This window comes from Nyctereutes procyonoides, unplaced genomic scaffold (assembly GCF_905146905.1).
Source record: "Nyctereutes procyonoides isolate TBG_1078 unplaced genomic scaffold, NYPRO_anot_genome, whole genome shotgun sequence".
NCBI lineage: Eukaryota > Metazoa > Chordata > Mammalia > Carnivora > Canidae > Nyctereutes > Nyctereutes procyonoides.
The window spans coordinates 60,753,610-60,767,651 of record NW_026575126.1 but is presented as its reverse complement, the minus strand read 5'-3'; the positions used below and the strand labels follow the sequence as shown (position 1 = coordinate 60,767,651).

Below are 14,042 nucleotides of genomic sequence, written 5' to 3'. Positions count from 1 at the left end.
GTTCGAGTCCTTTGCCCATTTTTTAATGTTTGTTACTTTTGTGGTTGTTAAGCTGTGAGAGTTCTTTATCCTGAATATTAATCCCTTATTATAGAATCTGGGGATCTTTTTTTTTTTTCTGGGGATCTTTTGTGATGGGACCTGTAGCTCGGTTTTTTTTATTTTTTATTTTTGTAGCCCAGTATTTTTTTAAATATTTATTTATTTATTATTTATGATAGACATAGAGAGAGAGAGAGGCAGAGACACAGGAGGAGGGAGAAGGAGGCTCCATGCCAGGAGCCTGACGTGGGACTCGATCCCGGGACTCCAGAATCGCACCCTGGGCCAAAGGCAGGTGCTAAACCGCTGAGCCACCCAGGGATCCCCAGTAGCCCAGTATTTTTTAAGCTCCTCAGGTTGAAGACTATTCTCTCTCTCTCTTTTTTTAAGATTTTATTTGTTTATTCATGAGAGACACACAGAGAGAGGCAGAGACATAGGCAGAGGGAGAAGCAGGCTCCCTTTGGGGAGCCTGATGCGGGGCTCGAACCCAGGACTCCGGGATCATGACCTGAACCAAAGGCAGATACTCAACCACTGAGCCACCCAGATGCCCCTGAAAACTATTTTCTTAGGAGATAAGGTAATAAGTATGTTGAAGTTAGTTCTCATCAGGACAAATGGGTACATCATCAACTCAGAACAGTGTTGACATCTCCTCCTACCTGGCTACTATATGTATTTATCAGTGCTGTACAGTCATGGTAACCTGTTCTTCCCAGGGTCACTGGGCTTACAGTTCTCTGGGTCTATTCTTCCCTCCTTGCACAGATAGAAATGAATTCATGTTTATGCCTTATAAATAGAAGTAGAGGGATAATAGAAGAACCAAAATATCATATATTGGGCACCTGGGTGGCTCAGTGGTTGAGCTTCTGCCTTTGGCTCAGGTTGTGATCCCAGGGTCCTGGGATGGAGTCCCACATAGAGCACCCTGCAGGGAGCCTGCTTCTCCCTCTGCCTGTGTCTCTCCCTTTCTCTTTGACTCTCATAAATAAATAAAATCTTTAACAAATATATCCATATATTGATATTCTATTTATAAAAAAAACATCAAAATTATATATATCTATTCTCATCACCTTTCTAGTACAACTACTTAGAGGAGTACCCCTAGTACCTATAGTAGAGTGTACCTGTAGTACAATTGCCTTTTTGAAGATTTTATATGAACTTTCTACTTTTGAGTAGGTGAGAGACTCACAGCCCTCCCCAGATATTTCAGTTGTGCAGAATGATTGTTATAGATTTTAGGGTGCTCAAATCGTAATAGCTTTGAAAATGGTAGTCCATTTTATTAGGATATTTGTCAGGACGCCTGGATTGCTCAGCGGTTGAGCATCTGCCTTTGGCTTGGGGCGTGATCCTGGAGTCCTGAGATCGAGTCCCACATTGGGCTTCCTGCATGGAGCCTGCTTCTGCCTGTGTCTCTGCCTCTCTCTCTCTCTCTCTCTCTCTCTCTCTCTCTCTCTCTCTCTTTGTGTGTGTGTGTGTGTGTGTGTCTAATGAATAAATAAATACAATCTAAAAATAAAAAAATTAGGATATTTGTCTTTGTAACACTACCCTAACATGCTTGAAAATATCCTTGTTTTTTTGGCATCAACAAGATGCTTGTAGATTTTTCTTGTTTAAGAAATGGAATCAGCAAAAAAAGAAAAAAAAAAGAAAAAAGAAATGGAATCAGCTACTCTCCAAGGACTCCTAGTTATTTTAATGCTAAATAATATAAGACACTGATATCTGGGCATTAGGGGTATACATGATAGTTTGTAGGGGGAGAGGGGATATTGGACCTCACCTGGTAACGACAGAATTGGAAAAAATATTAAGGCACAGATTTATATTTGACCTTTCCAATTTAAAGTATCACTATTGTGCCCTGCCCTCCTGAGGGTCTGTGGACTCCCTGAACCCTGACAGTCCTTTGAAGCTGCCTTCACCATTATCCCCACTGAAACTGTAAGAAGTTGTGTAACCTGCCTCCAATCACATGGCAACAAAGTGTAGAGTGGCCCAGCTCTGTCAAATTTCAGGATCTGGGTTCCCACAAACCCCTACCTCAACCTCCACCTGCTGTCAGAAACACCAAACTCGGGATCCCTGGGTGGCGCAACGGTTTGGCGCCTGCCTTTGGCCCAAGGCGCGATCCTGGAGCCCTGGGATCGAATCCCACGTCAGGCTCCCGGTGCATGGAGCCTGCTTCTCCCTCTGCCTATGTCTCTGCCTTGTCTCTCTCTCTCTCTCTCTCTCTCTCTCTCTGTATGACTATCATAAATAAATAATTTTAAAAAATTAAAAAAAAAAAGAAACACCAAACTCTGTCCTTGGCAGATTTCCCACCAAGTTGCTGCACTGAAGATTCCCAAGGCAGAATTTTCCTAGTCTTGGGTGGAGGGAGGAGAAAACAATAAGTACCCAGATTCTTCTCTTCCTCCTGCAGGATTCAGGAGTGAGAATGACCAGAAGAGCCCTCCACGAGAAAGGTCTGAAGACAGAGCCCCTCAGGAGGCTCCTTCCCAGAAGAGGCCTCCGGACAAATGCCCGGCCAGGTTCCATGGTGCTGCCAGACACCAGAGCCCCTGGGGGAGGAAGCAAGACCCCGAGGGCACCCAGGACGATCCCCCAGGGGAAGGGGAGGTGAGTGGGCTCCCCAGGCAAGGTGAGGCCCCTAGGTCTCTCTTGGCCGCCCCAAGATCCAGCCACCTGCCCATGCCCTAGGGTGGAAGGAGCCTCCCAACCCTACAGCTACAGCAGGAACTTCGGGGGGCGAGCTGCCCTAGCCTGCCCCGCACCTAAGGTCACAGCACCCATCTTGCTTGCCACTGACCCCCGCGCAGTGAGCGGGTTCCCCTGGCACCCCAAGTGTGAAAAGGGCTCGGGCACAACTGGGACCACACCCAGCGCCTGAGGACACTTGGCCACGAAGGCTCCGCCATGCCCACCTCTGTCACCAGCGCGCTCACCCCGCGTCTGCTGGCTTCCAGCCTCCTGTGACACTGCCAGCCACCCCCCCCGGGGGGGGCACACGTGAAAACCATGCAGCACCCCGCCCCCACTGAACCCCCATCTCCCACCCCAAACACCACCTCCCCCACCTCCACTCCAGCCCCACCTCAACCCCAAACCCAGCTCCACCCTGGGCGGGCCCATGGATGCCAGGCCTGGGGCAGGGTTACCTCAAGCACCAGAGGACATGCTTCAAGAGCTTCCGCCTGGTGCCAACCTCGCCAGTCCCCTGGGAACCACGTGGGACAGAGGCCTTTCTGCCCTGGTGCCCACTCTCCTCACAGCCTGGCCCCGCAGGGACCAGAGAAGGCGTCCTGGGCTAGTGTGTGTGTGTTGGGAGGGGGTATCCCAGGGTTCTGGCAGAGCCCAGAGACCTGGAAAATCCTCACCTGCAGAAGGATGGGGGCACAGGAGCCCTGAGTGGTTCCAAGGGCTTCCACGGACTCCACCACTGGGCCTGTCACATTAGCAAATAATGTCTCCCGTTTATTGAGAGCTTACTCTGTGCTAGGCATTGTGATTTACATCGATATCTCATTTAATCCTCACAACATCCCAGTGACACTGGTGTTTTCATTATCAACATTTTACAGATGGAGAAACTAAGTCTCAGAGAGGTTAAAGGACCTGCCCAAAGTCACACAGCCCATATGTGGCACAGAACCAGCATACAGATCCAGGTCTGCCCACCTGATTCCACAGCTCACCCTGCTTGCTGTAGCCCTTCTTCGGGTACAAGAGTGAAAGTGCAGGTTTGACAGGGCATCCATTTATGGAGCATCCATTTTTCTCATGATAATTGCACAAAACTTTGTGTATTAAAATGAGCAGATACTCTCTGGAATGAGATTGAGATAAAACTTGAGCCTTCAGACATCCCACATTAAGACCAATACTTCAGGCTCAGCCCATGGATCCCTGAAGTAACCTCTTCTCAGAATCTTTGCCTTTAGAGGGATATTGGCCAAGGAAGCTCTATTCCTGGATCTGCTCCTATGCAGAGACTTCCTGAAAACCAAGAAAGATGGCCTCGTAGTTTGCCATCCCAGGAGCTGCTTGGAAGCTCATCCACTTCCTCTGGGCTAAAGTTTCTAATTTCCCAACAGATGCTCATCTTCAGGGTTTAGAAATGAGAAATTGCAATTCTTTGGAATTCCTGAAATCATATTATTCTGTATTTTTCATAATTTTCTGTATTCTTTAAAATAAATGAGAGTAGTTACAAAGAACTGTAGGCTAGAGCAAATATTGAAAAACCAAAAAATATCAAAGAACATTATTGGGTAGTATTTTAATAACAAAATGTTAAATCTTCATCAAGATAACTGTACCACACAGAAGTATGTGTTGAAATTGCCAATTTGAAGACTTGTTTCCAAAATTTATTTCTGGGAGCATCATTCATAGAATTTGTATGAGATATATGATGCATGTAAACAGATTAATATTCTGTTTACAATATCAAGAGTCACATGCTCCTCTTACTGAACCGGCCAGGCACCCCCACTTCTCTCCTCCTGACCCAAGTTTCCGACACGTCTGCCTTAATCTTGGACTCTGTATATCAGCATTTTCTTCTCATGCTTTCTACTGGATGTCAGTGATTCTTTCATACCAGGAATGCCCCTATGTTTATTGCTAAGCATGAATTCTCACAGGAGAATTAGAACACTTATTCCTATTTTCCCAGTCTCTTGACTGATTGGTCTTGGGATTCAGAAAAACACAAATTTCCCAGAAAATATCAGGAAGGACTTCCTGCATAGAAATACTATCCTGGGCTGAGCAGGATTGGCAAGGCAAATTGGCTACAGAAATAATTACCTAGTATATCATCAGGACCAGTCACTGATGCTCCCTGGTTTCAGGGCTCTCAGAGCCAGAAGATCCAATTGTGGATCTCAGCTCCATGCTAGTTCCTGGGTGTGAGACTTTGGGCAAGTTACTTTACCTCTCTGAGCTTCAATTTAATGGGTAGGATGGTGCCTGGAAATAACATACTTGTTTTGTGAGGCCAGACTGTCGAAGGGTTAAGTGTGGCTTTAGAGTCAAATAGATGGTCTGAGGGTTTGAACCCATTACTTACTACCTCTTTGATATGGGCCAAGTTCTAGCCACTCTGAGCCCCATTTTTCTCCTCTGTAAAATGGAAAAACTTCCACTTCATAGGATTTGGGTGAGTTTAAATGAGATCACATATGAAAATGACTCACACAGAGCATGGTACAGTCTAAATACTCAATAAACGTGGGCCAGAGGAGTTATCATCTGCTGTATCTACCTCACAGGGCTTTTGTGAGGATGAAAGGAGGGTTATGTTTGCTTTTTAAGCTGTGAAGTGGTATCCACATGCTTCTCTTTCCTTCAGAGATGGGATGGTCAGAAGTTACTGGCAGACATTAGAGCTGGGAGTAAGAGGCCTGGGAATAGTTACTGATATTCACAGAAGGTGGCTGTGTTGAGGAAGAGGTGTCACCATGGTTACTTGGGAAACAGGGTTTAGTTGCAATCAAGTGGACAGACTCTGGCATCGTCTGACTTGGGCACGCTTTGGAGGGTGGAAGGAAAGAATTTTCAGAAAGAAGCTTTGGAGAAGGGACTGTGTTAAATAGAATCTGCTCACTATAGGTTTGTTTAATAGGGATTGGATCAGGGGAAGGGGACCTGGATAGAAGGTGGTGAGGGGGTTCTTTGACTATTGTCTGAAGCCCTGTCATTGGCTAATCCTAGGAAACAATCCTCTTAGCTGGGCCGTGCATCCGGTTCCTGCCATGTGTGCACCTACGATGTTCATTCATTCCCCAGACTATAAACCAAACATGGATCAAAGAGCTCTCCAGAGATGAGCTCATGTAATCCTGGCAGCAGCCCTGAAAAGTGAATACTAGCACAATTTCTGTTTTACAGACAGGGGCTTGGAGTCTGGGAATTAAGTCCATGGCCCCAAGTCATACAGCCTATTTGTGGTCGAGTCAAGATTCAGGCAAGAGTCCAAGCCCTTAGTCCCCACCAGTCCAGCTTAACTCATGGGATGCCAGATGCTGAGCTTGAACAAGGAAAAAGGAAACACAAATGTATGGGGTTTAGCGCCTAACTGGCCTCCTCTCTGGCCTTCTATGACAGCTCTTTCTCTTTCTCCTTCCCAATATTACTCCTACTTTTCTGGACACTGTTTCTTTGCTTCCAGAGACATTTTTCCTGTGTAACCCTTAAGTCTGCGTCCTTCAGGCCCCATTCCTTGGACTCTTTTATCTTTCTTTTGCACATACAGGTGTGTGAGGGATCCTCCTGATGATGCCCACAGCTTTGGCCATGGGTCACCTCTCCAATCCCAACTGCCCCTCTGAGCACCAGCTCAATCCAGCCAACTACCTCTTTGACATCCCCCTCTGAGGTTCCAGGCTCTCAGCTGAATTCATCAGCTCTCCATTAACATACACCTTCCCCCAAGTCCCCCTTCTTCCTTACCATGGCCTCTTAGTTTCAAGTACTGGTGTAGTGATAGGGAATCCAAGAAGCCTGAATAGACAGAGCCTCATGAATCCATTCCTGGAATTAGATGTGGATTGTAGGGTATGTTCTCTGAGAGCTGTCAACAATTTGCAGGTGAACTTGGAGGGTGGAATTCATCATTTAATTAGCTGTGTCCTAAGTGCCTGGCAGTGTGCCAGGTCCAGTAGCAGGGATGGAGGACAACATTCAGGAGTGAAACAAATGGGATCCCTGGCTTTAGGGAGCTTTCAGGCTACTAGAGAAGATGGCATTAGGAATCCTCCCAAAATATAAACTATTACAAACTGTGATAAATATCATGAAGCAAAAGTCGAGGAGCTATGAAAGAATATAATAGGTCTGTATTAGGTCAGAGTGGGGGTCAAAAACCATTTTGAGAAATGATAATTATTGTATCACTGAGAACTGAGTTGGGGGAAGAGAAGTCCTTATAAAGGCAATAGTAGGTGTGCGCATGAAGACCCAGGGGTGAGCAAGAACTGGTATGTTGGGGAACCTGAAAGGCAGCCATGTCAATGGATCAATGAAGCCGAGTATGCTGGCCGTTATAAGACTGGTAAAGATAAGACTGGACAGGCTGGCTGGGGGGAAGGGGGTGGCAGGTGCCTTGTGGGTCATGTTAAGGAGCCTGGATTCTTTGGGTTAACTTTTTATTTGGAAATAATTTCAAAGTTACAAAGAGAGGTGAATAGTACAATGGGCATCTGTCTGTCCTTTGTCCCAAATTCACCTGTTAAAATTACCAATTCTTTCTCTGTATGAAGTGTTATATGTGACCCTTATTTTGAACTATAATGCAAAACAATATCTCATTTACCAACCTTTTTGTCAATTAGCTCAATAATGTCCTTTACATAGCATTTTCCCTCTAGTCCAGAATCCAGTCCAGAAATGAAGTGATGCATTCCATTGTTATTTCTCTTTAGTCTCCTTTAATCTGGAATAGTTGGCTTTGTCTTCTATGACATTGACATGATGGAAAAATTTAGTTTTCCCCATTAAGAGAATGTTCCTCATTTGTCCTCTATTTCTTCATCACACATTCCTGCTGGAAGATAATAGAAATGTTACTGTGTCTTTCCCGGTGAGACAACAAAAGGCATACACAGTCTATCTCCTCCTCCTTGGTGATTTAAATTTTGTCTGATTAAGCTGTACTTACTGGTTTTCCCTTGTCACTGATAAGCAATCAGGGAGATAGTTACAAATGTGCAAATATCCTATTCCAGAGATTACTAAGTAGATGAGATTTAATATCCAACGAGGCTTCTTGCCTGGAGCAAATCAGTGTTAGGAGGGTTACAGAATGGCTTCAGCGCTCTCTCCCCTTGACATTTTTCTGCCTATTTATTTATATATTTATTATTAGCAGGGACTTTTGGGTTCCTACTGCTTTCCAATAATCTTAGTTATTAACCTTAATTATTTTGGTGCTCAAATTATCTCAGATTTGGCCTCTTAGGAGCCTCTTAAAACTAGAAGCCTGGATTTTACCCTGCTTTGGTAGAGTGGCATGGTTCAATTTGCGTATTAGACTCTGACTGTGTGTAAGAATATGTTGTAGGGGCTCAGAGGAGGAAGCAGGAAGACCCGGCAGGTGGCTCTTGTGTAGTCCAGGTGGGATATGTGGCTTAGATCAGAGAATGAATTTGGATGTTCAAGAAACTTGGGCTATAGAATCAGTGGGAACTCATGGTGTGGGAAAGTGCAAGTGGACAGAGAGGGAATGACCAGGAAGAGGCTGGGTGGTTGGTGGAGATATTTACTGATATGGGGAAGATAAGCAGAGTAAGGGATTCAGTTGAGATGGGTATTTTTAGATAGTTGAGTTTGAGATGTCTTTGACATTCAGGTGAAGATGTCAAGTAGTAATTGGATATGTTTTGTTCTGGAGAGAAGTCCAGAGCAGAGGACAATTTAGGAGTTGCCATGTATGGGTGATTTTTGAATGCATGGTCCTGGATGAAATGCTGTAAGTATAGTGAGGAAAGAGAGAGGCAAGACTAGGAATCCTAAGGGAGTTCACTGTTTGGAGGCATGATGTGTGTAGCAGGAGATGGCAATGGAGAGATGGGGGGCCAGGTTGTGTGAAGCCTATAATGTCAGACCAAATACTGAGGGCTATGGGGAACCACTGAAGAGTTCTGAGTAGAGGAGTGAATGCCACAGTATGATCTGAGATTTAGAAAGACTGTTCTGACAGCCAAGTAAAGAGGGAGAGTCATGGCAGTGGCTAACACTATGGTTCTTTCTAAAGTAAATTTGCTATCCTCTTGCCACTGACGATTGTTCAGATGGATCCCTGTGTCTGGAATGCCCTCTCCTTATCCACCTGGGCACAAAAGATGACCAACACATCTGCCTCAGTGCTATTTCTCAGCCTCTGGTAATGATAGCATCCCTCATCTCCCTGGTTCATTCTAGCTGGAGCTGCACAGCTTCCCTCTGGGATCTTTTCTAAGCCAGGTGCATTGTAGGTGGAAGCTGATCCTGAGGTTTGCGGGAGTCTGTTTGGTCACTGTGATTCTGTGCCCTCACATGCTTTGAGTTCAGTGTAGTCTGTCAGCCAGGCAACCAACCACCCATTCAAAGTATGCTGTCCTGTCTGCACCCCTGCACATGCCAAGGAAAATGGGCTGAGTCTGGATGAACATCCTAGTGCATCCTTTACTTATCAGGGGTGGTGCTGTGCAGAAGACCCACAATCCTGTCTAGAGAATATCCACAGCCCATGGAGACACAAATAAGCAAAGGTAGAATTTCAAGAGACCAGAGGGAGGGGCAGATGTTCTGGAAGGCCAGAAATGGCAAGATTATTACTAGTTGGAGAAATGAGAGAAAGTTCTCTGGAGAAGGTGGCATTTGAACTAAGTCTTGAGGACAGAGAGGACTATTTTCCATTTCACAAAGGAAACATTTGATCATTCAAGCAGAAGAAAAAAATAAGGGGAAAAAATCAAAGCCCTTTTTCCTCATATTTTATTGACATTGTCCACACAATCATTGTCAGTTACATAAATATCCCATTAGTCAGCTACGTTATGGTTTGTCCTCTTACTGTTGGAATAACTCATTTCCAGGCCTCAAGACATTGGCTTGGAGCCTGTGGTTGGGTAGTGGGGACAGAAGCAACCCACGACCAAATGTAACTCAGGAATCAGTGCTTGAGCCCATCCACTCATTCCTTCATTCAACAAACATTTATTAAGGACTCACCTGTCCCAGGTCCTGAGGATACAGTGATGATCAGGACATAGTTCCTCTTCTAAAGACTGCAAGTCTAATAGAACAGGAATCACAGTGGAGAGAATTTGTTGTAAAGCATGTGAAAATGCCACCATGCAGGCACATTGTGTACAAGATGTGGTGCTGACATAGAGAAATTGTTACTAGTTGGAGAAATGAGAACTGGGGTAACTTAACTCAGCAGTAGATAGCACACCAAGCAGAGCATGCACAGTGAGGAGGGGGAGGATTGAGGACACCTGTCAGAGGACCAAGTTCATGCTGAGTGCCGCTATATACCTCTCTGTCAACAGGCTGGAAGGCACATCTCTCCTACTCTTAAGCTTCTGGGTGTGTGTTTTTTTCTGTTTTCTATTTCAAGTATTTCCTTTCTCCATTTTTTTTAGGGGAGGAAAGGCTATTTTTATGCTCTTTTCCAAAATCTCAACTTATGTGCTTAATTCATTCATTTTATTTTTTTTGACCCTAAAAGCATTTAATGGTGTTAATTACCTCTGCAGATAGTTTTGACTGTATCCTGTTTTTAAAATTATTTTTTAATGGTTTGTTTTTTTACTCTTGATTTACTTCTTGTAATTTGATATGCTATTCATGTTTTTCCATTTCTAAGTGGTGTGTTTTATATTATTGTTAGCTGTATTGCATTTTGATCAGAGACTGACTTTTAGAATTTCCACTTTTCAAAATTTACCAAAATATTCTCTGTAACTTAATATTCTTGAATTTTGTCACTGTCCATGGAACTTGAATAGAAGGTACACTATTTGTTTTCAGGTTAAAAAACTTTGGATGTTCATATCTGCTATGTCCTTATTTATTTTTTGATTTCTTGTTCAGAAAATGTATTAGAATATTTCCAATAAAACTGTTTCTCATGTTTCTCCTAATATATATTTTTAAAATATTTTTTTAATCTATTCATGAGAGACACAAAAAGGCAGAGACATAGGCAGAGGGAGAAGCAGGCTCCCTGAGGGGAACCGGATGTGGGACTCAATTCCAGGACCCTGGGACCATGACCTGAGCCAAAGGCAGACACTCAACCATTAAGCCACCCAGGTGCTCCTATTTCTCCTAATATTACTCAATATTTTATTTCGTGGATCTTTGTTATTTAACACATGATAAATTAATTAAATTGTGGAGTCAAGACAACCTGGATTTAAACCCTAGCTCCATCATTTATTAGCTTAGATTCCTTATCTGGAAAATGCAGATAATAATGGTATCTCCCTTGTTTTTTGTTTTTGTTTTTAAAGACTTTATTTATTCATGAGAGAGAGAGAGAGAAGCAGAAATGCAGGCAGAGGGAGAAGCAGGCTCCTTGCAGGGAGCTCGATGTGGGATTCGATCCTGGAACTCGATCCTGGGACTCCAGGATCACACCCTGGGCCGAAGGCAGGCGCTAAACCGTTGAGCCACCAAGGGACGACCCCCCCCTCCCCGGTAACTCCCTTGTATAATTATTCAATTAAATGAGATGAATGTAAAGCATAGTACATAGTTAAGTGCTCAATAAAGCTAGAATTCACTATTATAATCATTGTTATTTTGCCTGGCTGACCATTGCTGGCATTCAAACCCTTTGCTGTGGAGGCAGAAAAGGCCTTAAAGAACCTCTTTCTTTTTCTCTAGCCAGTACACATTTGATAAACAGAATGCCTCATGTAGAACATTAGAAGTCACTGTGAAAAATGAGGAAAAGCTGACAGTTTCCCAGCATGCAAACACAGAGTGACACACATCAGTTTTGATGATGGATCGCTGGGTCAGCCAGTTCATGGATATGTGAGTATTAATGGCAGTTCCAGCCTTAACGGGGGGATGGGGCAGGCAGGCTGCGAGGAACAGAGAGACGCCCAAGCTTTCCCCAGATGTCACTTCAAACACTGTGTCCTCCATCTCAGATCCTCAGATCCTTTTTACCAGCACTGTGAGCCAGAATTCTGGGTTTCCCTGCCAATGGCTTAAACCTGCAACCTTCAGAGGTTTGCCCTTGGATATAGAACATATTTATCCATGGGAACTTTCATGTCCTCACACCCTCCCTGCTCCAAGGGGGCTTATAGTCAGTGACTGGTATGTCAGTGCTGGAGTCCAGCTCCTTGGACTGGAGCGGGACAATTATACGGTGCTATTTCTACTCCAGAGCTGCGCGCGCACACTTTATAGTCTTCTTCACCTGCTTACCTCACTCATCCACCTACTTCATTCCCTTAATGGTTTTTCCTGAGACCACTGCTTTAATAAATCACTTGCCCTTTAATCCTTGGCCTGGGTTAAGCTTCTAGGAGAATCTAACCTAAGATAAACTGCTTTACTCCTTCCTGACGGGAGGAATTCTGACATGGACTGAGCAGAGTAGTGAGTTCACATCTTTTTTTTTTTTTTTTTGAGTTTATGTCCTTTTGGTTGCACACGACATAAATCCAAAAGGTGCTAGCTTAGGCAAGAGGGTGAGAGGGATATTGGAGTATCCAAGTCATCACATGAAGGAAAGAAGTACACCTGGGCCATGGAGGCATCTGGAATCAGGGCATCCTCTCCAACTCTCTCAATACTTTATGTAGGTGTGCTCTATTCCCTGAGAGTGGAATTTCCAAGTAGCTGGTGGTAAGGCTGCAAACAGTGTCTCTACCTCACTTTCCTCAGCTCCGCCCTGCTTTGTTCAGCTTGGGACCAAGTGGCCACAATTGGGGCAGAGGAGATATTTCACACAACTGGGGTGATTGATCCCTGATTATAGATTCTCTTCTTTTCCTGGTGAAGGAGGGGCCATGACAGAAGGGAGGGTCACTGGACAGAAAAAAGCTGATGCCCACTACATGGTTCCTTTGATGAAAAGAACCGTGAGTGGGGATCCCTGGGTGGCTTAGCGGTTTGGCGCCTGCCTTTGGCCCAGGGCGCAATCCTGGAGTCCCGGGATCCAGTCCCGCGTCGGGCTCCCAGCATGGAGCCTGCTTCTCCCTCCTCCTGTGTCTCTGCCTCTCTCTATGTCTATCATAAATAAATAAATCTTTAAAAAAAAAGAACCGTGAGCTTAAAAAGGCATGCCTTGGGATCCCTGGGTGGCGCAGCGGTTTGGCGCCTGCCTTTGGCCCAGGGCGCGATCCTGGAGACCCGGGATCGAATCCCACGTCAGGCTCCCGGTGCATGGAGCCTGCTTCTCCCTCTGCCTGTGTCTCTGCCTCTCTCTCTCTCTCCCTGTGTATCATAAATAAAAATTAAAATAAAAAAAATCTTAAAAAAAAGGCATGCCTTACATGTACTATATACCCAAGTCCACAGCAGCACTATTCATGAAAGCTAAAGGCAGAAACAACTCAATCTCCATCAATAGACAAATTGATAAACAAAATGTGATACATATACACAAAATGGAATATTATTCAGCCTTTAAAAGGAGGGCAATTCTGACACCTGCTACAACACAGATGACCCTCGAGGACTTTATGATGAGTAAAATGAGCCAGTCACAAAAAGACAAATACTGTATGATTCCACAGATATGAGGTCCCTAGAATAGGTAAATTCACAGAGACAGAAGATAGAATACAGGTTACCAAGGCATGGTAGGAACAGGAATAGAGGATTGTTATTTAATGAGTACAGAGTTTCGGGATCCCTGGGTGGCGCAGCGGTTTGGCGCCTGCCTTTGGCCCAGGGCGCGATCCTGGAGACCCGGGATCGAATCCCACGTCAGGCTCCCGGTGCATGGAGCCTGCTTCTCCCTCTGCCTGTGTCTCTGCCTCTCTCTCTCTCTCTCTCTCTCTGTGACTATCATAAATAAATAAAAATTAAAAAAAAATGAGTACAGAGTTTCTGTTTAGAATAATGAAAACGTTCTCAAAATGGGTAGCGTTGATGATTGCACAACACGAGAATGTATTTAATTGCCAGTGAATTGTGCACTTATAAAGGGTTAAGTATTAGAATTCTCTAGAGAAACATAATCAATATATCTTAGGAAGAAATTTGTTTAAAGGGATTGCCTCTTGCAATTATGGAGGCTGAGAAGTCCCAACCCAGGAGCCAGTGGTGTAAGTTTCAGTCTAAGAACAAAAGAAGGAGAAGACCAGTTCAAAGATAGTCAGGCAGAGAGAATTCTTTCCTACACAGTCTCTTATTCTATTCAGGTCTTCAACACATGGAATGATACCCATCCACATTAGGTAGGGTAATCTGCTTTACTCAGTCTACCAACTCAGATTGAATATCACCCAGAGACATCC

At 44.5% G+C, this 14,042-nt stretch overlaps 1 protein-coding gene across 1 annotated transcript in view; it reads left to right on the top strand.

Annotated features, from left to right (window-relative positions):
• Positions 1-10,777, top strand: part of BCL7C (BAF chromatin remodeling complex subunit BCL7C) — a 42,775-nt gene extending 31,998 nt beyond the window's left edge. The window contains exon 6 of the mRNA XM_055340872.1: positions 2,486-10,777. Within this exon, the coding sequence (XP_055196847.1) occupies positions 2,486-2,686 (201 nt within the window). The 3' untranslated portion in view covers positions 2,687-10,777. The remainder of the gene's footprint in view (positions 1-2,485) is intronic.
• The last annotated feature ends 3,265 nt before the right edge of the window (positions 10,778-14,042 follow it).